The sequence below is a fragment of the Chiloscyllium plagiosum genome, unplaced genomic scaffold (genome assembly GCF_037043375.1).
Source record: "Chiloscyllium plagiosum isolate Xiang-an unplaced genomic scaffold, Cpla_swu_hap1 HiC_scaffold_2, whole genome shotgun sequence".
NCBI classification, from domain to species: domain Eukaryota; kingdom Metazoa; phylum Chordata; class Chondrichthyes; order Orectolobiformes; family Hemiscylliidae; genus Chiloscyllium; species Chiloscyllium plagiosum.
In genome coordinates, this window is record NW_028270140.1 from 1,138,175 (window position 1) to 1,164,321 (window position 26,147).

Consider the following 26,147-nt stretch of genomic DNA (forward strand, 5'->3'; position numbering starts at 1 on the left):
GACGAGCACTAATATAAATGATTGGATCAACAATCAATGAGATTGGGATTACTTCAATTCTTGTCTTCCAGTGTTCACTCCACTGAGATTGAGGGGGCAAAATGGGAAGGAATCTAACTTCCATAGGACAGTGGGTAGACGTGTTAGAATGGACAATAAACAGACGCATGTCAGTTGTAAATGTCCACAAGTACGGGAGAGGAAAGGACTCCAATGCTTCCCACCACCCCGGCTAGTCATTTCTAAGGTGGTTGATCTGATTTAACACATATTGATATTTTATATTTATTTATCCAGAGTTATTATATAAACATAGATATTTTGTTTTAATGTCTTTAATGGTCAAAACTACTTCTTCATGCACCCACAGATATTTCTCAAATCACTTGACACACAATTTCTACAGTGCCCAGTTGCACCAACTCTCAACATAAGTTCTAGCACTGCTCCTTCCTGGTATTTTTGCCTCAAAAGGAAGCAATTGAGCTCCTGCCTTTTATGTCACAAGTTTTAAACTCACAAAGGACAGAGGCTGACTAAAGTTTCAGAGCAAGTACGACTCCCATCACACCTAAATGACATTATAGTGAAACGGTAATCAGAACTCAAAGCTAGAAGAGGATATTATAAAAGTTCCATTGGATCTTTGAAGCATACTCTGCGAGAGCGATGTCAAACTAACTGGTGAGATTCAGGTGTTCTCGATGGGATAGTGTTACAGGAAGCTCACGAGTGTAGAGTCTGAGACAATTTTACAATGCCTGAAAAGTCCTTGTTGAGCCAGGACAGACAAATAGGTTCCATTGTTCACTCTTGTATCAACAGTCATATTGATAGTGTTTCTTGCTCCCAGAGTGACAACAAATTTCCTTTCAAATGGTCCTGAATACTTCATATATCTTTGCACATTTATATTCATTGCAAGTTTTCTGATCCTTCACCTAGACAAGATTTCAAAAGTTTCGAGCTTGTATACTGTAAAGTCATGGTCATTATTTCTGAATTACCTCAAATGATTGCACACGCTGACAAGTGGCAGAAAAGAGTCAAACACATGCAGCAAAAATGTGAGATAATCTGAGGATCATCAAACTTGATAAAACACAGCATCTGAACATTATTCTGTGATGTGAATACCAGCCTGTAGCCCTGTACCGTGCCATAAATGGGAACTATCCACAAGGTCTAAAGGGCTGGAAAATGACCACATTGATGTTAATGACTGCCAAAGACTCACTTAAAAGGCAGAGATGCATTTAATGAAGAGAGGGCCAAAGCCAAACAGCTGGATGGATCAAAAATAAGTAACTCCACTCCAAACCATTCACTTCAGGTCTTCTCAAAACAAAGTAAATTGTGATAGCAAGAAAGCAAAGAAAGCCAAATGCTGAACAATTATAAAATGATTTGCCTTTGCATGCTCAAAAATCTTTTCCTTAGTGAAACACATTAGGGGCTAGAAGAATTGTTTTAGGTCACAGCTTCTTTTTATAGCTATTATCAGCTTCAACAAGATTTTATAACTTACGTCTTTAAGGAAAAGTAAAGTAGAGAGTTGGAACTTTCTCATGAAACCTCAAGGCACTTTGAAATGTTTAACATTGCAGCAAACACACTCTACTTTTGAGGATCAGCAGTTATATTTTGTAATATGATCCACCTGACTTACATTGTACTTCACTGTCATATCAAGGTACCTAAACTTGCCTCATTGTTTCACAAAGGTTCAGATCTATTATCAGACTTGCAGAGGGTGGAACGCGTAAGGACCTGGCAATATGTAACTATCCTGAAACTAGTACTGCTGCATGGAAGCACCTTTTTCCTTGTTTGGTAACAAACTGAACTATGGACACCTTCACCCCTTCACTCATCCTCAGACCCTCCAACCACCCCACCACCTCCTGTCTGATCTCTCAACTACTGTGCCAGCCCAAGCATAGCCCAAGCTAAACACACTAAATTCTACAGGGAGGATATTTAATCTTGAGGATTTGATTAAAGCCATAATTATTGTGATGCTTTCAACAATTTTTTTGTTTTGACGATAGAGGATAATGCACGTGTCGGAAACGATCCATATTCTCCTTAAGTGGATTAGACAAGGTTGAATAAAACTTTAAAAACTCAAATTCTTTCATTTTGATGACTATTGCTGCTACTTTGCTCTTATGGGCCAAATGGGCCATTAGTTTCACTGTCTGTCTCTACCTTCAGAATATCATACTGCAAATTTAAATAAGAGAAATTCAATCTCGCTAGTCACTAACTAGTATTTTTGGGAAGTTCAATATTTAACTGTTTCTGAGCAGTGGTGGATGAACAAGAGTACTATACATATTATGAACTAGAAATGGTCATGGTGATACAAACTACAGGGCGTTCTGCTTTAGCATACGTTTCATTAATGCAAATTTGCTTTAACACGATTGTCAAATTGGAGCCACTCTTTCTAAAGTGTGAACTTTTAAAGCATGTATTGATTATAATGTAATTGAGGCCACATTAGTTTAATTTTGAGTGCGAGCAGCAGCGGAGATAAGACGAACCCGGAAGACTGCAGCTAAGGTAAGGCAGTTTTTTAAAAATTACTTACCGGTAGCGGACAGCGGTGTTTTCCCTTTCACAGAAGGAGTGGGAGCAGCGGGGGAAGTGACGAGGACCAGAGGGGCAGCCGGGAAGGAAAGCAGTGACCATATATATCAGCAAGGAGGCTAAACCTGAGACTCTACTACTGTAGAGTCTCCCACCCGCCCTCCTCCTCTAACCTAGTTAATAAGGTAATGTTCATTCTAAACTTCCTCTATTGGATATAAGTTTGTTCTTAATTTTATAGCAACTTGAACTAAGCTTTCTCCTTTAGTGCTGAGTGGGTGTTCAGATAAGCCGGGTATGGATGCGAGGGCAGTTGCTTGCTCCTCCTGCAGAATGTGGCAGGTGGGAGACAGGGCACATGTCTCCACTGGCTACATCTGTGGGAAGTGCACCCAACTCCAGCTCCTTGAAAACCGTGTTAGGGAATTGGAGCTGGAGCTGGATGAACTACGGATCATTCGGGAGGCTGAGGGGGTAATTGAGAGGAGTTACCGGGAGTTGGTCACTCCTAAGGCTCAGAACAAGGATAGATGGGTTACAGTTAGGGGGAGGAAAGGGGACAGGCAGACAGTGCAGAGATCCCCTGTGAACATTCCCCTCAGCAATAAGTATATCGGTTTGGATACTGCTGGGGGGGGATGACCTACCAGAGGAAAGCCATAGCAGTCAGTTCTCTGGCACTGAGCCTGACACTGTGGCAAAGAAGGGAAAGGGGCAGAATAGAAACGTACTGGTGGTAGGGGACTCGATAGTTAGGGGAATCAACAGGAGATTTTGTGGTCAGGATCGGGATCCCCGGAAGGTATGTTGCCTCCCTGGTGCCAGAGTCCGGGAAGTCTCCGATCGGGTGTATAAGGTTCTGAAAGGGGAGGGCAAACAGCCAGAAATCGTGTTACATATTGGCACCAATGATATAGCCAGGAAAAGGATCGAGGATATAAAAAGTGATTCCAGTGAGTTAGGGTGGAAGCTGCAAAGCAGGACGAACAGAGTACTGTTCTCTAGTTTACTACCGGTGCCTCGAGATAGCGAGGCGAGGAACAGGGAGAGGGCGCAGCTTAATATGTGGCTGCGCAGCTGGTGTAGGAGGGAGGGCTTCAGATATGTAGATAATTGGGATGCCTTCTGGGGAAGGTGGGACCTGTACAAGAAGGACGGGTTGCATCTGAACTGGAAGGGGACCAATGTCCTGGGTGGAAGGTTTGCTCGAGTAGTTCGAGAGGGTTTAAACTAATATGGCAGGGGGGTGGGAACCTGAGCTGTATACCGGAGAGAGTTGATGGAGATGAGGCAATAGCAAGAGGTAGCGCAGCCAGTGGGAAGGAATTTCCTGGGAAAGAACCAAGGGATCGGTTAAAGTGTGTTTGCTTTAATGCAAGGAGTATCAGGAATAAAAGTGATGAGCTTAGAGCATGGGTCAGTACCTGGTGCTATGATGTTGTGGCCATAACAGAGACATGGGTTTCTCAGGCGCAAGAATAGTTGCTGGATGTTCCAGGGTTTAGAGCATTTAAAAAGAATAGGGAGGGGGGAAAAAGAGGAGGGGTGTAGCACTACTAATCAGAGAGGGTATCACAGCTACAGAAGCTTCCATTGTCGAGGAAGATCTGCCTCCCAAGTCAGTATGGGTGGAAATTAGGAACAGCAAGGGAGCAGTCACCTCGTTAGGAGTTTACTACAGGCCCCTCAATAGCAGCAGGGAGATGGAAGAAAGCATAGCTCGGCAGATTTTGGAAAAGTGTGGACGTAGTAGGGTTGTTGTAATGGGTGACTTTAACTTTCCCAATATTGATTGGAACCTCCTTCGAGCAGAAGATTTGAATGGAGCTGTTTTTGTCAGGTGTGTTCAGGAGGGTTTCCTAACTCAGTACGTTGACAGGCCGACGAGGGGAGAGGCCATTCTAGACTTGGTGCTCGGCAATGAGCCGGGGCAGGTATCAGATCTTGTGGTGAGAGCGCATTTTGGTGATAGTGACCACAACTGCCTCACATTCTACATAGCTATGGAGAAGGAGAGGATTAGGCAAAATGGGAGGATATTTAATTGGGGAAGAGGAAACTATGATGCGATTAAACATGAGTTAGGAAGCATGGATTGGGAGCAATTGTTCCATGGTAAAGGCACTATAGACATGTGGAGACTGTTTAAGGAACAGTTGTTGCAAGTGATGAATAAATATGTCCCTCTGAGACAGGCAAGAAGTGGTAAGGTAAAGGAACCTTGGATGACGAGAGCGGTGGAGCTTCTCGTCAAAAGGAAAAGAGTAGCTTACATAAGGTGGAGGAAGCTGGGTCAAGCTCAACTCTAGAGGATTACAGGCAGGCGAGGAAGGAGCTTAAAAATGGTCTGAGGAGAGCCAGGAGGGGCACGAGAAAGGCTTGGCAGAACGGATTAGGGAGAACTCAAAGGCATTTTAACTTATGTGAGGAATAAGAGAATGGTCAAAAAAAGAGTAGGGCCGATCAGGGATAGCATAGGGAACTTGTGTGTGGAGTCTGAGGAGGTAGGGGAAGCCCTAAATGAGTTTTTTGCTTCTGTCTTTATGAAAGAAACAAACTTTGTAGTGAATGAAACCTTTGAAGAGCAGGTGTGCATGCTGGAATGGATAGAGATAGAGGAAGCTGATGTGCTGAAATGTTTGCCAAACATTAAGATTGACAAGTCGCCAGGGCCAGACCAGATTTGTCCTCGGCTGCTTTGGGAAACGAGAAATGCAATTGCTTCGCCACTTGCGAAGATCTTTGCATCCTCGCTCTCCACTGGAGTCGTACCTGAGGACTGGAGAGAGGCAAATGTAATTCCTCTCTTCAAGAAAGGAAATAGGGAAATCCCCGGCAATTACAGACCAGTAAGTCTCATGTCTGTCGTCTGCAAGGTGTTAGAAAGGATTCTGAGGGATAGGATTTATGACCATCTGGAAGAGCATGGCTTGATTAAATGCAGTCAACACGGCTTTGTGAGGGGCAGGTCATAGAAAACATAGAAAAATACAGCGCAGTACAGGCCCTTTGGCCCTCGATGTTGCGCCGATCCAAGCCCACCTAACCTACACTAGCCCACTATCCTCTATATGCTTATCCAATATCCGTTTAAATGCTCATAAAGAGGGAGAGTCCACCACTGCTACTGGCAGGGCATTCCATGAACTCACGACTCGCTGAGTAAAGAATCTACCCCTAACATCTGTCCTATACCTACCACCCCTTAATTTAAAGCTATGCCCCCTCGTAATAGCTGACTCTATATGTGGAAAAAGGTTCTCATGCTCTAACCTATCTAAACCCCTAATCAAGTACACCTCTATCAAGTTACCCCTAAACCTTCTTTTCTCCAATGAAAACAGCCCCAAGTGCCTCAGCCTTTCCTCATACGATCTTCCTACCATACCAGGCAACATCCTGGTAAACCTCCTCTGCACCCGTTCCAGTGCCTCCACATCCTTCCTATAGTATGGCGACCAAAACTGCACACAATACTCCAGATGCGGCCGCACCAGAGTCTTATACAACTGCAACATGACCTCAGGACTCGGGAACTCAATTCCTCTACCTATAAAAGCCAGTACGCCATATGCCTTCCTCACCGCACTATTTACCTGGGTGGCAACTTTCAGAGATCTGTGTACATGGACACCAAGATTCCTCTGCTCATCCACACTACCAAGTATCCGACCATTAGCCCAGTACCCCATCTTTTTGTTACTCTTACCAAAGTGAATCATCTCACACTTACCTACATTGAACTCCATTTGCCACCTTTCTGCCCAGCTCTGCAGCTTATCTATATCCCGCTGTAAACCTGACACATCCTTCCTCACTGTCAACAACTCCACCGACTTTCGTATCATCCGCAAACTTGCTCACCCAACCTTCTAGCCCCTCCTCCAGGTCATTTATAAAAATAACAAATAGCAATGGTCCCAAAACATATCCTTGCAGAACACCGCTAGTAACTGCACTCCAAGATGAACCTTTACCATCAACTACTACCCTCTGTCTTCTTCCAGCCAGCCAATTCCTAATCCACACCTCCAACTCACCCTCAATGCCATACCTCCATATATTTTGCAGTAGCCTACCATGGGGAACCTTATCAAATGCCTTACTAAAATCCATATACACCACATCTACCGCTTTACCCTTGTCCACCTCGTTAGTCACCTTCTCAAAGAATTCAATAAGGTTTGTGAGGCACGACCTGCTCTTCACAAAACCATGCTGACTATCCTTGATCACATTATTCCTATCCAGATGTTCATAAATCCTATCCCTTACAATTCTCTCTAAGACTTGCCCACAACAGAAGTGAGACTCACCGGCCTATAGTTACTAAGGTTATCCCTACTCCCCTTCTTGAACAAGGGAACCACATTTGCTATCCTCCAGTCTTCTGGCACTATTCCTGTAGACAATGAGGACATAAAAATCAAGGCCAATGGCTCTGCAATCTCCTCCCTTGCTTCCCAGAGAATCCTAGGTTAAATGCCATCAGGCCCAGGAGACTTATCTATTTTCACCCTTTCTAGAATTTCCAACACCTCTTCCCTACATACCTCAAAGCCGTCCATTCTAATTAATTGTGACTCAGTATTCACATCAGCAACATTGTCCTGTTCCTGAGTGAATACTGACGAAAAGTATTCATTCAGTGTCTCCCCAATCTCTTCAGCCTCCACACACAACTTCCCACTACTATCCTTGACTGGACCTATTCCTACCCTAGTCATTCTTTTATTCCTGACATACCTATAGAAAGCCTTTGGGTTTTCCCTAATCCTACCAACTAAGGACTTTTCATGTCCCCTCCTTGCTGCTCTTAGCTCTCTCTTCAGATCCTTCCTGGCTACCTTTTAACTCTCAATCGCCCCAATTGAACCTTCACGCCTCATCTTTACATTGTCCACCCTCTTCCCTTTAACAAGGGATTCCAATTCCTTATTAAACCACGGCTCCCTCACACGACCCTTTCCTCCCTGCCTGACAGGTACATACTTATTAAGGACACTCAATAGTTGCTCCTTGAACAAGCTCCACATATCAATTGCGCCCTTCCCTTGAAGCCTACTTTTCCAAGCCACGCATCCTAAGTCGTGCCTCAACTCATCATAGTTTCCCTGCCCCCAGCTATAACTCTTGCCCTACAGTGCACACATATCCCTCTCCATCACTAGAGTAAAAGTCACCGAATTGTGGTCACTGTCCCCAAAGTGCTCACCTACCTTCAATTCTAACACCTGGCCTGGTTCGTTACCCATGTCTTGCCTCACAAACCTTATTGAGTTCTTTGAGGATGTGACTAGAAAGGTTGATGAGGGTCGAGCTGTGGATGTTGTGTATATGGACTTCAGCAAGGCATTTGATAAGGTTCCCCACGGTAGGCTCATTCAGAAGGTCAGGAGGAATGGGATTCAGGGGAACATAGCTGTCTGGATACAGAATTGGCTGGCCAACAGAAGACAGCGAGTGGTAGTAGAAGGAAAATATTCTGCCTGGAAGTCTATGGTGAGTGGTGTTCCACAGGGCTCTGTCCTTGGGCCTCTATTTGTTCGTAATTATTATTAATGACTTGGATGAGGGGATTGAAGGATGGGTCAGCAAGTTTGCAGACGACACAAAGGTTGGAGGTGTCGTTGACAGTATAGAGGGCTGTTGTAGGCTGCAGCGGGACATTGACAGGATGCAGAGATGGGCTGAGAGGTGGCAGATGGAGTTCAACCTGGATAAATGCAAGGTGATGCATTTTGGAAGGTCGAATTTGAAAGCTGAGTCCAGAATTAAGGATAGGATTCTTGGTAGTGTGGAAGAACAGAGGGATCTTGGGGTGCAGGTACATAGATCACTTAAAATGGCCACCCAGGTGGACAGGGTTGTTAAGAAAGCATATAGTGTTTTGGCTTTCATTAACAGGGGTATTGAGTTTAAGAGTCGTGAGATCTTGTTGCAGCTCTATAAAACTTTGGTTAGACCGCACTTGGAATACTGCATCCAGTTCTGGTCGCCCTATTGTAAGAAAGATGTGGATGCTTTGGAGCGGGTTCAGAGGAGGTTTACCAGGATGCTGCCTGGACTGGAGGGCTTATCTTATGAAGAGAGGTTGACTGAGCTCGGACTTTTTTCATTGGAGAAAAGGAGGAGAAGAGGGGACCTAATTGAGGTATACAAGGTAATGAGAGGCATAGATAGAGTCGATAGCCAGAGACTATTTCCCAGGGCAGAAATGACTAACACGAGGGGTCATAGTTTTAAGCTGGTTGGAGGAAAGTATAGAGGGGATGTCAGAGGCGGGTTCTTTCCACAGAGAGTTGTGAGAGCATGGAATGCGTTGCCAGCAGCAGTTGTGGAGGCAGGGTATTTGGGGACATTTAAGAGACTCCTCGACATACACATGGTCACAGAAATTTGAGGGTGCATACATGAGGATCACATCGGCACAACATCGTGGGCTGAAGGGCCTGTTCTATGCTGTACTGTTCTATGTTCTATGATGCTGGTATTACGCGATTTTCACATAACACGGGATTGCATAAGAACAGAACTATTGTGTTATTATAGAACCGACTGTATGATTTAACTGCAAAATAGATGCCCAAGTTCCCAAAACGGTGGTTAGGACAGGCACACTGATTACATTCTGCAATGCGTGCTACACTCCACATTGCTAAATACTGAACAAGATCAGTGTGTGGAGGTTCAAATCGGAAATAGTGAAAGAACTTTGGGACTTGGATGCTTATTTGAGGTCCTAGTACTAAAACTGAGAAGTCTTAAATGATCCTTGTGCGCTCTAACTGACAGTTTACAAAAAGTACCACTTAAAAAGGTGAGATTACTGTAAAATATTCATGTAAATGTGGAGGTCAAAATGGAAGTGTTGTAGCTTTCTCTACAGCAGTGCCAAGGAGTTATTTGTTTTACTCAGACTCAAATGCTGACAGGACAGAGAGGCCTCCTTTGGCTATCTATGTCTGCACTGATCAACAAAGCCCTGAATGTACCAATTCCATTGCCATCTGTAGCCCATTGCCCTGGAAGTTATGGCAATGCTACTGAATATCTAATTACCGCTTTAATGTTATGATGGTTTAAAGGACAGTGAGTTCCAGACTCCCACCACACTTTGAATAAAATCATTTTTCTAAACATTATCTTAGGCTTCTATCTCCTACCTCAAATCTGCACCCCCTGTTTATTGACCCTCTTACTAATGGGTAAAGTGCCTCACCCTATCTATACCCCTCAATCTTGTACACCTCTATCAAGTCTCCTCTTGACTTCTGCTGCTTTAAGGAAACAAAATCCCCATATATCCAACCTTTCTTGTTAAGTCAGACTCTCCAGCCCAGGCAGCATCCTGGTGAATCTCCTCTGCACCCTCTCTTGTGTGATCACTTCCTTCCTATAGTGTGATGCCCAGAAGTGTACACAGTATTTCGAGGCATAATCAGTGTTTTACATTATTCCAGCAGAATGTCCCTGATCGTGCATTTTATGCCTCAGCTGACAAAGACAAGTATCACACATATGCCTCTAACCACCTTATCCATCTGCATGCTGCCTTCAGGGATGTGTGGATATGTTCACAACAATCCTCAGACTTTCAATACTTGCCAGGGTCCTACCACTCAGTACAATCCCCTGACTTGTTAGCCCTCCCTAAGTGCAACACCTCACACTTTTCCACTTTTAATTCCATTTGCCAATGTTTGCCCAGTCTGTTGATATCCTCCAGCAGTTCACGGTTAACTTTCTCATTATTTTCCACCCAACCAATTTGTGTCATCCACAAACCTCTTGATCGTTCTAAATTAACTCTTCCTCATCATCTCTCTTCCTTTTCTGATAACACTCCCCAAACTGTTCACTTAGCCCTCTCTCAATCTCCCCAATGTCTTTATCATTCCCGTGTCCTACCTTTCAGGCCACTGTCAACAATGCAGCAGACCAAACACCATCACTGGTTCTTTGTTGAGCTGCTTGGTTGTGTTTCGTAGTTCACCTCGTCTGATTTAAATGAAACCAAAGGCCCCTTTATCAGGTTGACTTTGGGATGACTTATTCCAGTGCTGGGATTGCTGCCTGTGGCCAGTTCCGAATGGTTCATAGCCACCTCTATTCAACAGGGCCAAACAGTGCTAAAACCTTGGTCATTAAACACCATCCACTCCAGAATGCAACGGGCAATCAGATAGTGTGGGATTAGTGTAAAACACACAATGGTGAACCTGACACGCATTTCACATTAAATCAGAAATCAAAGGTTATCTAAAGTCAGAATTTACTTCACTAAGTTTAGTTTATCTTACTCCAAGCATTATGGGGTAAAAAAAAAACACGCAAGCTTCAGTTCTAGTTCAAAGTTATTTAAACTGCAAACCCAAACTATAATCTAATCTGCCACAGATACCATACAACCACCAACATTAATCTTTTAAATACAAATGTATCTGACATAGTAGGCCATGGCGATTGTGCATGAATGCCTGCTTCAGAAATAAATAATTCAGATTAAGGCCAAGAGAAGTTTAGGAATTTGTATAATCTTGATGTTTCCAATATCAAGAATTTTTTTCCCCTCTTTCTCTTTCGTTCCAGCCCAATGTTCCTCTTGCCAATTAAAAAAAAGACAATAGAGCAATGTCTGACACTGAGCACTGTAGTTTAGAATCACATTTTCTGTCATGTCCATAAAACTGATTGTCAGTTATAAACAACAATCATTGCATTAGCTTTCTCACATTTCAGAGACTGAAAAATTAAACATTGTATTCATTTGATATCAGTTAGTAGCAAGGTCCCTTGATATACAACAGACATAGCAGATGAAATATAGAATTCTAAACATGCAATTTTACATTATCCTACTGTATTAATTGGACTTGTAGTTCACAGATGACAAACTGACTTATTCTTTTACATTGCAATGACTCTTTCCTGTCTTCAAAGCATCAGTTTATACTGACCATCTAGCAACTTTCAAAATAAATCCAATAAAAAAATGTTAAAGTTATTCAGTTTCTGAAATTTTAAAGTGCTGATAATTTTCTTTCTCAAGCTGAACAGGAATGTCAGAGAATATCCTCCATCAAGGAAAATTTGCAATGCACACAAAGTGCAGGTCGATAATCCCTGAAATATAGCCAATGATTTTATTTGATTTACATGATGTGGCTGAAAAAAGTACTTTGTTATACAGGAAATATTCAAGTGTGATTTTGGCCAATTCTTACATAAAAGCAACAATTAAATCTTGGCTCCAATAAGGAAATTGTTCCAATTAAAATCGCCATCACTGTTGGATCATATTTTATCATAAAGACTCCAGTCTCCAGTTGCATGTTTGCATGCAAGCTTAACATTTGTGCTTCATTTATCATTAATAATACTAAATCAGAATAGTGTTGCTTGGCATTTTGCCAAAAATAAAAAAGGGCGAAGATTGCCTTTGCACATTTAAATGTAACAAACCTGTTCTTCATAAATGCATTTATGATTTGGCTGTACCCTAGTATACATCATAAATCTTCATCCTGTTTTTCAAATATTTTGTATGCTATAGAACAGCAACATCACAAACTTAAAATTCAAAAGTAAATCTACACCATGCATCTGTTAAGTGCTCAACATGTTCACATAGTCATGCTTACCAACAGTGTCACAGGGTTCATCTTTTTGTACACAAAAATCCTTCCTAAAAAAAGGACAAAGTCACAAAATATATTTTTGAAAAGCTATCAGAGAAAAGTATCAATAACTGCTTCAAGATTAATTTATATTCTAATCATTACAATCTAACACACTATCAGTTACTCACCAATGTAACAGTGTTCAAGTCCTCATCAAGAAAGTTGTTGTTACATGATAAATACATTCATGGGAAAGGCTATTGATCAATCAGCCTCTTAACACCTTTCTGCTATTCTCGTTATTTTCATAATCAACTTGCTTACATACCATTGCTCCACAAGAGCCCTCTTTCTGCCATTCTATTACACCATGGCTTATCTATAACTTAACTCAACTTTCCATCAATAATCTTCCATAGATTCAGCACCCATAGACATTTAGGAGGAGTGTTCCAGATTCCCATTTATCTTTGTCTGTAAGAATTCTAAGTGGCCTAGCTCAAATTTGCTGATTACAGCAGCGAGTCCTGTAAACCCCAATTGAACAGCATGAAAATCACAGATTAGTTTTGGAAGATTAGGTAACAAACACAATATAAGTCTGTGTATATATCTGAAGCTCAAAAAAGTTATTTCGGCAAGTATTTATTTTGTCCAACAGCACAAAAGTGTAAAGCGCAGAAAGAGCTATTTTAGTTAGTTATTTCTGCCAGTTCTTTCTGACAGTATTATGACATTGCTTTTACCTCAAACTTGTATCATCAATTGTTTCACAGGCTTCTCCATTTTTCCTGTAAAGATACATTGCTGTTTTCTTACACACTCCCCATACCAATGCATTCCACATTCTAATAACTCTTGAAGTGAAGAGATATTTCTAGACCTCCACTCCTTTGTCTCCCAGACCTCACTCTTACTGTCACAGATTCCTAAACTAGACAAAATACTCATTCACTAGCCTGTTAAAATTCTTCATAACTTTAAAACCCTTCATTTAGTTTTCCCTTAGCGTTCTCTGCTCCAGCAAAATTTGTCCTGTATTTCTCAGTCTGTTCTTAAATGTTCTATAACTGGTGCTATTCTGATGAATCTACACTGTACACACTTTGTGCTTTAATGTCCTTTCTAAAAAGAGACATTCACAACTGTGCACAGCCCATTAACTGTTGTCTAAACATTGACTTCCAAAAATTTACTAACTCAACCTCAAGTTTCTTATGGCTTTATGAAGTTGAAAATAGTCTGGATCAAGTTATTCGGCTGAAATTATTTGGCCCTAGCCACAACCTCAGCTGGAATTTTGAACAGCTCCAGGAGTAGGGATGGAAGGGGAGGCTCATATAGTGCCAAGCCCGGCCAGTGATATTTTACCAACAGTAGGGGATATTGTGGGCCCCCAGGCTACCCTTCCACTGGTAGTGATCATGGTCAGACAAGGTCTCTTCCTGCTGGTTACTTTATCACCTGGAATGGCTGACCACAAGCACCTGGTTCAGGGAGAGGGAAGGATAGGTACGTCTGTCCTGATTGGGCATCTTGTGGTTCATGGGATGCCCTTCCAGTAGCATGGGTTGCCCTTTTGAGAAGGCCTCTCCAACAACCATCCTCACAGCAACTCTCAAAATACATGTGTACTGCATTCCCTTTACCTTTCAAGTCAATCCTAGCAAAAATCTCTTAGCAACTTTGTTAGCTTCCACTCACATTTAACTGGAACCTCTTAATTAACATAGGCAAATTAAAATATTGACCAAATTGGGCTTAACTTGGCATCTAAATTTAAATTTTAAAAAGGCATTTGCAAAAATACTGGACACAATTGTGGTGCAGAGGTTGAGTCCCTACCCGTGGACCAGGAACCCCAGGTTCAAGTCTCACCTGCTCAAGAAATGTTAATAACATCCCTGAGTAAGTTGATTAGTAAAAATTTTTAAAAAATAAATTTACTTTTTATGCTGCTGACAGGATAAAAAGATTGAAGAATTCATATCCATGAAATAATTAAAATACCTTACTGATTCAAGTAAACTGCAGAATGTTATAATCTAATAATTAACCTAAGTAACTGAAAGGCAAAATTCAAAGGTGAAAAAGTAGAAACATTCTTTCAGTTATAACAATTAATGACAAAGTTTTCCTGTGAATTGTAACCAAGTTCACAACAATGATTGATAATGGAGAACATGGAAGGGAGGAGAGTGAGGATATTCTGCAGGGGTCAAAGAGAGAATCTATCCAGTTTCTTAACTCAGACATTTGAGGCACCATTGAATACAGCACAATCTGGTGCAAAAGAAACAGAAGTCGGAATTTACAGGAAAATTACAGAGAGATGCAGAAGTTATAAGTTGGTGATAGTGGGAGAGTCCAGTGATTCTGACAGATTGCATTGAAGTAGTGAAAAGGGCAGAGACAGAAGTGTTTCTGAATCTTCAGGAGAAACATCATGATCAGTATGTTTGCAACACATCAGGAATAATGCTGGAACTGCTTCTAGGGGATGAGATGCAACAAATGTTACTTGGGAAACATTTAATGAACAGTGATCACAACATTGAAGGGTTTAGGGTAGCTATGGAGGACAAGGAGCAATCTAGACAGAAATATCAAATTGGAGGAGTGCCAATTTCAAAGAGATTCAAAGAAATTTCACGTGTTTGTCCCAGAAAATGTAGAGTGAGAGATTGACAAACACAACTCTATGGAAATAGTGAATCGTCTTTCAGGGGGGAATTGTTCAACCCCATTGAAATACATTCTCACAAAGAGCAAAAAGCTGGGCAATCAAAACCAGAACTCGCTGAATAATAACCAGAGAGACAGTTGAATTAAGAGATTAAGAGATAAAACATTGTGTATGGCAGGTATCATATTGATAACATAGTGAGAACCTAGTTGAATATAAAAGTGCAGAAAAGAAATAAGTAAGGCAAAGAAAGAGTATAAGGTTTGTAGCTAACATAAAAGGGAATCCAAAAGTCTTCTTTAAGCATATAAACAGTAAAATTAGAGCTAATGAGGGACCACAAAGGTTATCTATGCATGGAGGCAGACCCATTGCAGAGACATTAAACTTTGCATCTACCTTTATGAAGAAAAATCATGTTGCCAAAGTCATCCTGCGAGAGGAGGTTGGTGTCTTGGATAAAAATTAATTTAAGAAAGAGACATTAGAAAGGCTGGCTCAACTAAGAGTTGATAAGCCGCCACCACTGGATAGGATAGGTCTGAAGATGCTGAGAGAAAGCAGATGAAAATTGTGAAAGTATTGCTATTATCTTCTACTAATCCATGAAGTAAAATTTAACAGCACAGCTGGACTCAAAGCTCTTGAAACATGTATATTCACGCATTTTTCTCAACACATATTTAGGTGGCTGGATATGAGGCATCTCTGAAGTCACGTATTGGTAATCAGTACTACCTAAAAGGAGGTACACATAGACTTCAGATTGGGAAAATACTCATCGATATAGAAATGGCTGCAACAACCAATGAGATAGCTTTCCTGATGCTGCCTTGGAGACCCACAAATTCATCACATCCCAGTTCTAAAACCAAGTCCACAGCACCTACCCCCTCCTTATGGAGGCTGCCATGGTTTCATAGTTACAAGCCCTCCAGCTGACCCAATAGCATCTATACCCCTCTTATCATCCTTAACAGGGCACAAATTTGGAATTAGACTGTGAGGGGACTGCCTCCAAGAACATAAATGCCAGTCTGATTCCTGGAAAATGCAGGATCAGGAAAGCCCTAACATCAGATCTGAAGCCTGTGGTAAAATCCTGTCTGGTTTCTTCAGTTCCTCCTCCACATTTTGTCCTTAACTACTGACTCCATCCCTCTCCCAGGTGACTGAGATTAAACGGATTGTTTGCAAACTTGATGTTCTACGTAGCATTAAGGTGAGCCCACCCACACATGTTTCATCACTAATTCGCCTACTTCCACCACAATAACATTACCTGACTTCACCTTGATCAAGCCCATAACATTCTTATTCATATTTATGTTACTTTTAAATTTGATAGTCCACCATACCCCACACTGATCTCCCATATTTCTCCAGCATAAACCGGAAGTCATTCAAAATTCGATTGATGAGGTCCTTCCTCACGCCAAGTCCCATATTATCCCCATGCTTGACCTCCTGGTCAAACAACAAGTTGATTTAAAATTATCATTGATTTTACAAATCCTTCATCTCAAGCCTATCCATTCCTCTAACCTCCTTCAGCCCAACAACTGCTGAGACCTCTGCACTTATCTTATTCTGGCCATTTGAGTTTCTCTGATTTTAACTGCTCAGACATTGGCAACTGCTCCTTCAGTTGTCCAAGACCAAAGATCCACAACTCCCTTTCTAAACCACTCCCCTCTGCAGCTTTTTTTATATGATGCATCAGAACAATGTTGACCATTCTTTTCATCATCTTCTTACGTGGCTTAATGTCTAATTAAGTTTCCTAACACTCCTGTGAGATACCTAGTCATGTCTGACTACTTTAAAGACACTGTATAAACATTTTGCCACAATTAGGCTTTCACTTCTTTTTGAACAATTTTAAGAGAATCTCTTTCGAGGTGATCTATTCAAAAGTTACACAAAGTGCCAAGTTAAAACTAAAGTAACTGATGTTCTCACCTTGTTATCAGGATGGCTGCATCAACAGCGGGTAAATCTTCCCTCCAACTGGGAGATATATCACTATGGAAATAATTCTTCCTTCCAAATTCTTCATGTTGCCATTTGCAAAAACTTTCCAGCATCTTTTCCCCATGGTGGCCTATATAAAGGTCTTCCTACAAGGTAATTAAAATGATTAATTCTAATTGCATATCTTAAATGAGATCTTTAGTATTTGAGGTAATTAAGTGGAACATTTATCTTTAGTGATGCAATAAATCCATTTTGATTAAGACAAGATGCTCCTATAATTTTTGAATCAGTCTGCTCCACTTCACACTCTAATGAGCATTCCACTGATAAAAAATTTCACAACCAAACCTGCTAAACACTAGCGATGAAATCTGTACCTATTGCAATATTTTTTAAAATCCATACCCCAAAACATTCAATCCTTCCCATGTCATCCTCCTCAAGAAATGCACATTCTATTCCTTTCACATCATTCCTGATTCTATCCCTACCATGTCCTGTCATCTTTATGCCCTAATCAGTACTTCCCAGGTAGTCACACCCATCATGTCACCAAATACCCCCATTCTGTCCTACCCTAAACTCCCATCCTTGCCTCAGTAATAGCAATGTCTATATCACTGGTATTAAATTCTCAGAGCTCACACACTATGCATTAGCCTGTTAGGTGGCTGGATATTAAGAGCATAAGACCATAAGCAATAGGAATAGGAATAGGAACAGACCATTCCGCCCTGAAGTCTACTCTGCCATTCAACAGGATCATGGCTGATTCAACATTCCTTACATCCACTATCCTGCATTTTCTCCGTAACTCTTGATTTCCCTCATGATCAAGAATCTCAGCTGTAATTATACACAAGGACTTTGCCCCAGTCTGTGGCAAGGAGTTCCAAAGACTCACAACCCTCAGAGAGGAAATTCCTCCTCATCTCACTCTTAAAATGGTACCTCTTTATTCTGAGACTGTGTCCCCTGGTCCAAAACTAGTCCCACTTGCCTGCTCCTGCCCCATATCCCTCCAAACCTTTTTTATTCACGTATATGTCCAAATGTCTTTTAAATATTGTAATATGTTTCAATGAGATCACTCCTCACTCTTCTCAACCCCCATGAGTAGAGTCCCAATATGTTTAATCTTTGCTTATAAAACAATCCCTCCATACCAGGGATCATCTTTCTCTGAACTGCCTCCAATGAAAAGATATCTTTCCTTAAATCAGGGACCAAAACTGCTCACAGTACTCTAGATGTGATCTCCCCAGCACCATGTATAATTGCAGTAAGACTTACCTTCTCTTATACTCCCTTTTTGAAATAGAGGCCAACATTCCAAAAGACTCTAATTACCTGCTGCTCCTGTGTGCTAGCTTTCTGTGTTTTGTGTGGAAGTGCCCCCAAGCCTCTTTCTGCAGTTATTTCGTTTTTCTTTCCAAAATGAATTATTTCACATTTTCCCACATAAACTCCATATGCCAGCTTTTTGCCTATTGACATAACGTATCTATATCTCTCTGTAATCTGTTTGTATCTGTCTTGCAACTTGCCTTTCCACCTATTTGTGTTGCCTGCAAATTTGAACAGTATATTGTGAACAGTTATGGTCCCAGCACGGAGGGTTTCTAATGCCTTCCTCCTAATGGGGAGCTGCACACATTGTGCACAAGGAAAATATTCATCATAAAGAAATTGCTGCAACAAGCACTGAGTGAGAACCAACCAACACGAAATCTTGTTCCAAGATTAAAATACAACATGGAAATAGGCAGTATCATGACTGTTCATAGAATCCCCACAGTGTGGAAGCAGACCATTCAGCCCATCAAATCCACACCAACCCTCTGAACAGCATCTGACCCAACCCATCCCCCTACCCTATTTCTGTAAGCCTGCATTTCCCATAGCCAATCCACCTAGCCTGAACATATCCCGAGATACTATGAGCAATTTTGCATGACCTATGTGAGGAAACCCACACAGATACAGGATAATGTGCAAACTCCACATTGACAGTCATCCAAGGGTAGAGTCAAACCCAGGTCCCTGGCGCTGTGAGGCAGCAGTGCTAGCCACTGAGCCACCGTGCCGCTCTGTTCAGTGACAGCACAGATTTTTAATGTAGTTATTTTTAAATATAAAAAAAGTTTGCACTTCAACACTTAAATATTACTAAGGAAATTCTAAACCACTTCCAAGTGCAATCTACTATATTCAGAGGCAAAAAGTAAAGTTTAGCATTATTGGATGAACAGTGAAATATTTAACTACATATTTCTGGCATGCTTGAGTTCTCTTGGTGCTGTTTATTTTTCCAGGAGTGTGGGGCATGAATGGCCAAAAAGTCGATTAGTATTAAACAAGGCAGCCTCATCCTCCCAGTCACCTAGAAGAAAACTCAACTATCCAAAGCTTCCCAGCTGTCCACTGCAGAGGAAGCTAACTAAACACTGAAAGTTGTTGCCCTAATATCCTATTATCCAGGTTGGTGGGGGAGGTGGGGCGTTACATAATGACATCTATGGAATGCAATCAGAGTGGGATATACACTATAAACCTGATATTCCACAGTTGGCAAAGTTAGCTTCTGGGGCACGAGTTTCATATGTGCCACACAGCTTCTAATGCTGCCCAGTCCGAGCTAGTTTTCTGAAGGCTAGTTGGTACTACTAGCTATTATCTGCCTTGTTAGGGAATATGGGTATAGCAAAGTGCATCCTCTATGTGGGCCCCAAACATGATGATTTAACGCTATCCTGATGTCACATGACATGACTGGCAAACCTAAAGCCAGGATTGGAAAATTCCTGCGTTGCTCAATGATCGAAAAATTAACCATTGCTTATGCGATATCCTTATTAAAGGGCCAGACAACCGAATAGGTCCATACAAACACAGGAAGAAGTACAGGAGCTACAGTATCTGGTCTCTGCATTTAAAATTTTAGCTCATTGACATAGCAGAAACACACTGGATTAGAGTGGTGCTGGAAAAACACAGCAGGTCAGGCAGCATCCAAAGAGCAGGAAAATCGATGTTTCGGGCAAAAGCCCTTCATCAGGAATACAGGCAGGAAGCCTGCAGAGTGGAGAGATAAATGAGAGGAGGATGGGGGTGAGGAGAAAGTAGCATAGAGTACAATAGGTGAATGGGGGTGGGGATGAAGGTGATAGGTCAGAGAGGAGGGTGGGGGAGAAAGTAGCATAGAGTACAATGGGTGAATGGGGGTGGAATGAAGGTGATAGGTCAGAGAGGAGGGTGGAGTGGAGAGGTGGAAAGGAAAATGGGCAGATAGGTCAGGTCATGAGGACAGTGCTGAGCTGTAAGTTTGGAACTGGGGTGAGGTGGGGGAAGGGGAAATGAGGAAACTGGTGAAGTCCACATTGATGCCCTGGGGTTGAAATGTTCCGAGGGGGAAGATGAGGCGTTCTTCCTCCAGGCGTCGGGTGGTGAGGGAGCGGTGGTGAAGGAGGCCCAGGATCTCCATGTCCTCAGCAGAGTGGGAGGGGGAGTTGAAATGTTGGGCCACGGGGCGGTGTGGTTGATTGGTGCGGGTATCCCAGAGATGTTCCCTAAAGCGCTCTGCTAGGAGGCGTCCAGTCTCTCCCCAATGTGGAGGAGACCGCATCGGGAGCAACGGATACAATAAATGATATCGGTGGATGTGCAGGTAAAACTTTGATGGATGTGGAAGGCTCCTTTAGGGCCTTGGATGGAGGTGAGGGAGGAGGTGTGGGCACAGGTTTTACAGTTCCTGCGGTGGCAGGGGAATGTGCCAGGATGGGAGGGTGGGTTGTTGGGGGGAGCGTGGACCTGACCAGGTAGTCACGGAAGGAACGGTCTTTGTGGAAGGCGGAAAGGGGTGGGGAGGGAAATATATCCCTGATGGTGGGGTCTGTCTGGTGGTGGGGTCTGTTTGGAGGTAGCGGAAATGTCGGCAGATGATTTGGTTTATGCGAAGGTTGTAATAGGTGGAAGGTGAGCACCGGGGGGGTTCTGTTCTTGTTACGGTTGGAGGGGTGGGGTCTGAGGGCGGAGGTGCAGGATGTGAACGAGATGCGTTGGAGGGCATCTTTAACCACGTAGGAAGGGAAGTTGCGGTCTGTAAAGAAGGAGGCCATCTGGTGTGTTCTATGGTGGAACTGGTCCTCCTGGGAGCAGATGCTGTGGAGGCGAAGGAATTGGGAATACAGGATGGCATTTTTGCAGAAGGTAGGGTGGGAAGAGGTGTAATCCAGATAGCTGTGGGAGTCGGTGGGTTTGTAAAAAATGTCGGTGTCAAGTCGGTCATCATTAATGGAGATGGAGAGGTCCAGGAAGGGGAGGGAGGTGTCAGAGATGGTCCAGGTAAATTTAAGGTCAGGGTGGAATGTGTTGGTGAAGTTGATGAATTGCTCAACCTCCTCGCGGGAGCACGAGGTGGCGCCAATGCAGTCATCAATGTAGTGGAGGATGAGGTGGGGAGTGGTGCCGGTGTAATTACGGAAGATCAACTGTTCTATGTAGCCAACAAAGAGACAGGTATAGCTGGGGCCCATACGTGTGCCCTTGGCTACCCCTTTGGTCTGGAGGAAGTGGGAGGATTCGAAGGAGAAATTGTTAAGGGTGAGGACCAGTTCGGCCAAACGAATGAGAGTGTCGGTGGAAGGGTACTGTTGAGGACGTCGGGAGAGGAAAAAACGGAGGGCTTGGAGGCCCTGGTCATGGCGGATGGAGGTGTAGAGGGACTGGATATCCATGGTGAAGATGAGGTGTTGAGGGCCGGGGAAACGGAAGTCTTGGAGGAGGTGGAGGGCATGGGTGGTGTCTTGAACGTATGTGTGGAGTTCCTCGACTGGAGGGATAGGACAGTGTCAAGGTAGGTAGAGATGAGTTCAGTGGGGCAGGAGCATGCTGAGACAATGAGTCGGCCAGGGTGGTCAGGCAGTGGGTTTGTAAAAAGATGTCGGTGCCAAGTCGGTCGTCATTAATGGAGATGGCGAGGTCCAGGAAGGGGAGGGAGATGTCAGAGATGGTCCAGCACGTGGTGGGCGGCACGGTGGCACAGTGGTTAGCACTGCTGCCTCACAGCGCCAGAGACCCGGTTCAATTCCCGCCTCAGGCGACTGACTGTGTGGAGTTTGCACGTTCTCCCCGTGTCTGCGTGGGTTTCCTTCGGGTGCTCCGGTTTCCTCCCACATCACAAAGATGTGCAGGGTCAGGTGAATTGGCCATGCTAAATTGCCCGTAGTGCTAGGTAAGGGGTAAATGTAGGGGTATGGGTGGGTTTCGCTTCGGCGGGTCGGTGTGGGCTTGTTGGGCCGAAGGGCCTGTTTCCACACTGTAATCTAATCTAATCTAATCTAATCTAAATTTAAGGTCAGGGTGGGGTCCTTGGGAAGGAGGTAGAACCGGGCAGTGCGGGGTTCCCCGACAATGAGGTTGGAAGCTATGGGTGGGAGATCTCCTGAGGTGATGAGGTTCTGTATGGTCTGGGAGATGATGGTTTGGTGATGGGGTGTGGGGTCATGGTCGAGGGGGCGGTAGGAGGAGGTGTCCTCGAGTTGTTGTCTGGCTTCAGCGGTGTGGAGGTCAGTGCACCAGACTATCATTGTACCCCCTTTATCTGCTGGTTTGATGGTGAACAAGGACAGAACGCCCCTGGTGCTCACCTTCCACCCATTACAACCTTCGCATAAACCAAATCATCCGCCGACATTTCCACCACCTCCAAACAGACCCCACCACCAGGGATATGTTTCCCTTCCCACCCCTTTCCACCTGCAGCAAAGACCGTTCCCTCCGTGACTATCTGGTCAGGTCCACGCACCCCCCCCCCCCCAACTACCCACCCTCCCATCCTGGCACCTTCCCCTGCCACCGCAGGAACTGTAAAACCTGCATCCACATCTCCTCCCTCACCTCCATCCAAGGCCCTAAAGGAGCCTTCCACATCCATCAACGTTTTACGGCTGGGGCCCATACGTGTGCCCATGGCTACCCCTTTGGTCTGGAGGAAGTGGGAGGACTCAAAGGAGAAATTGTTAAGGGTGAGGACCAGTTCGGCCAAACGAATGAGAGTGTCGGTGCCTGTCTCTTTGTTGGGGGCCCAGCTATGCCTGTCTCTTTGTTGGGGGCCCCAGCTATGCCTGTCTCTTTGTTGGGGGCCCCAGCTATGCCTGTCTCTTTGTTGGCAGGCTCCAGCTATGCCTGTCTCTTTGTTGGCAGGCTCCAGCTATGCCTGTCTCTTTGTTGGCGGGCCCCAGCTATGCCTGTCTCTTTGTTGGCTACGTAGAGCAGTTGATCTTCCGTAATTACACTGGCACCACTCCCCACCTCTTCCTCCGCTACAGTGATGCCACCTCGTGCTCCTGCGAGGAGGTTGAGCAATTCATCAACTTCACCAACACATTCCACCCTGACCTTAAATTTACCTGGACCATCTCTGACACCTCCCTCCCCTTCCTGGACCTCTCCATCTCCATTAATGACGACCGACTTGACACTGACATTTTTTACAAACCCACCGACTCCCACAGCTACCTGGATTACACCTCTTCCCACCCTACCTCTTGCAAAAATGCCATCCCGTATTCCCAATTCCTCCGCCTCCGGCGTATCTGCTCCCAGGAGGACCAGTTCCACCATAGAACACACCAGATGGCCTCCTTCTTTAGAGACTGCAATTTCCCTTCCCACGTGGTTAAAGATGCCCTCCAACGCATCTCGTCCACATCCCGCACCTCCGCCCTCAGACCCAACCCCTCCAACCGCAACAAGGATAGAACGCCCCTGGTGCTCACCTTCCACCCTACCAACCTTCGCATAAACCAAATCATCCGCCGACATTTCCGCCACCTCCAAACAGACCCCACCACCAGGGATATATTTCCCTCCCCACCCCTCTCCTCCATCCGCAAAGACCGTTCCCTCAGTGACTACCTGGTCAGGTCCACGCCCCCCTACGACCCATCCTCCCATCCTGGCACTTTCCCCTGCCACCGCAGGAACTGTAAAACCTGTGCCCACACCTCCTCCCTCACCTCCATCCAAGGCCCTAAAGGAGCCTTCCACATCCATCAAAGTTTTACCTGCACATCCACTAATATCATTTATTGTATCCGTTGCTCCCGATGAGGTCTCCTCTACATTGGGGAGACTGGGCGCCTCCTAGCAGAGCGCTTTAGGGAACATCTCTGAGACACCCGCACCAATCAACCAAACCGCCCCGTGGCTCAACATTTCAACTCCCCCTCCCACTCTGCCGAGGATATGGAGGTGCTGGGCCTCCTCCACCGGCGCTCCCTCACCACCAGACGCATGGAAGAAGAACGCCTCATCTTCCGCCTCGGAACACTTCAACCCCAGGGCATCAATGTGGACTTCAACAGTTTCCTCATTTCCCCTTCCCCCACCTCATCCTAGTTTCTAACCTCCAGCAACACGATCCCCTTGACTTGTCCGGACTTGTCCGACCTGCCCAGCTCCTTTTCCACCCATCCACTCCACCCTCTCCTCCCTGACCTATCACCTTCATCCCCTCCCCCACTGACCTATTGTACTCTATGCTACTCTATCCCCACCCCCACCCTCCTCTAGCTTATCTCTCCACGCTTCAGGCTCTCTGCCTTTATTCCTGATGAAGGGCTTTTGCCCGAAACGTCGATTTTGCCTGTCCTCGGACGCTGCCTGAATTGCTGTGCTCTTCCAGCACCACTGATCCAGAATCTGGTTTCCAACATCTGCAATCATTGTTTTTACCTCAAACTGAGACATCCAGGTCTTAAATGGCAAATCCTCACCTGGATGCATGCTAGCAAATTGCCATCTTTCCATCCAAGTTGTGCAACATATAGTAGTCTGGATCACCCTATGCAGGGGGTGACAGCCTTTGTACCAGTACCCGTCCCTCTAAGTTGTGCAAAGCATACAGTTACAACACTAACATTGACCTGACCGTGTGGAAAATTGCCCAGGTATGTTCCATACACAAAAATCAGGACAAATCCCAACTGGATATTACCGTCCTATCAGCCTACACTCAATCACCAGTAAAGTGATGGAAGGTATCATCAATAGTGCTATCAAGCAGCGCCTGCTCAGCAATAACCTGCTCAGTGATGCCACTCAGCTCCTGATCTTATTACAGCCTTGGTTCAGAAAATGGACAATGAGCTAAATTCCAGAGGTGGGGGAATGAAGAACCACTGGACTCAAAACATTAATGTTACATTTGCTCCGTAGATGCTGCCAGACCTCCTGAATTTTGCCAGTCTTTACTGTTTCTATTTCTGTTTCAGATTTTCACCATTTGCAGCTCTTTGTTTAACCTTGTTTTATATTATTGAGATGAGAGTGAGAGTGAGTGTCCTTGACATCAAGGTTTCATTTGACTGAGTGTGGCCTCAAGGAGCCCCCAGCAAAACTGGAATCAGGGCAAGCTCTCCCTTGGTTGGAGTCCTAACTCACACAAATGATGGTGTGTATGGTTGTTGGAGGCTAGTCATCTCAGTTTCAGGACATCTCTGCAGGAGTTCCTCAGGGTGACGTCCTATGTCCAACCATCATCAGTTGCTCCATCAATTACCTTCCTGACATCATAAAATGAAAAATAGGTGTGTTCATTGATGATTACAAAATGTTCAGCACCATTTGCAACTTGTCACATACTGAAGCAGCAGATGCCCAAATGCAGCAAGACACGGACTATATCCAGGCTTGGGCTAAAAGTGGCAAGAAACACTCACAATGCACAAGTGCCAGGCAATGGCTATCTACAACAAGAGACAATCTAACCACCGCACCTTGATACTCAATGGTGTTACCATCACTGAATCTCCCCCCCATCACATTCTTGGGGTTACCATTGACCAGAAACTCACTGGACTAGCCAACTGAATACTATGGCTACAAAAGCAAGTCAGACGCTAGGAATCCTACAGTCTGTAACATATCCCTTGACCGACCAAATCCTGTCCACCATCTACAAGGTACAGGTCAGGGCCATGATGGATACTCCCCACTTGCCTGGAGGAGTGCAGCTCCAACAACATGCTAGAAGCTCAGCACCATCCAGGACAAAGCAGCCACCTAGACTGGCACTACATCCACAACCATCTACTCCCACCGACACCACCGCTCATTGGCAGTAGTGTATACTACCCACAAAATCCTTCCAAAATCACCAAAGATCCTTCCAAACCCATGATTACTTCCATCTAGAAGGACAAGGGCAGCAGATACATACCAGCAACATCACCCGTGAGTTCACCTCCAAATCACCCAACTTC

General features: G+C 44.2%; 1 protein-coding gene across 3 annotated transcripts in view; it reads right to left on the reverse strand.

The window, feature by feature from the left end:
• LOC122563838 (A disintegrin and metalloproteinase with thrombospondin motifs 19-like) overlaps window positions 1-26,147 on the reverse strand; it is a 567,067-nt gene that overhangs the window by 493,673 nt on the left and 47,247 nt on the right. For all 3 annotated transcript variants that reach the window (XM_087994240.1, XM_087994230.1, XM_087994226.1), the window contains exons 6-7: window positions 16,867-17,024; window positions 12,240-12,283 (exon numbers count right to left, since the gene is read on the reverse strand). In XM_087994240.1, coding sequence (XP_087850366.1) covers window positions 12,240-12,283; window positions 16,867-17,024 — 202 coding nt within the window. The remainder of the gene's footprint in view (window positions 1-12,239; window positions 12,284-16,866; window positions 17,025-26,147) is intronic.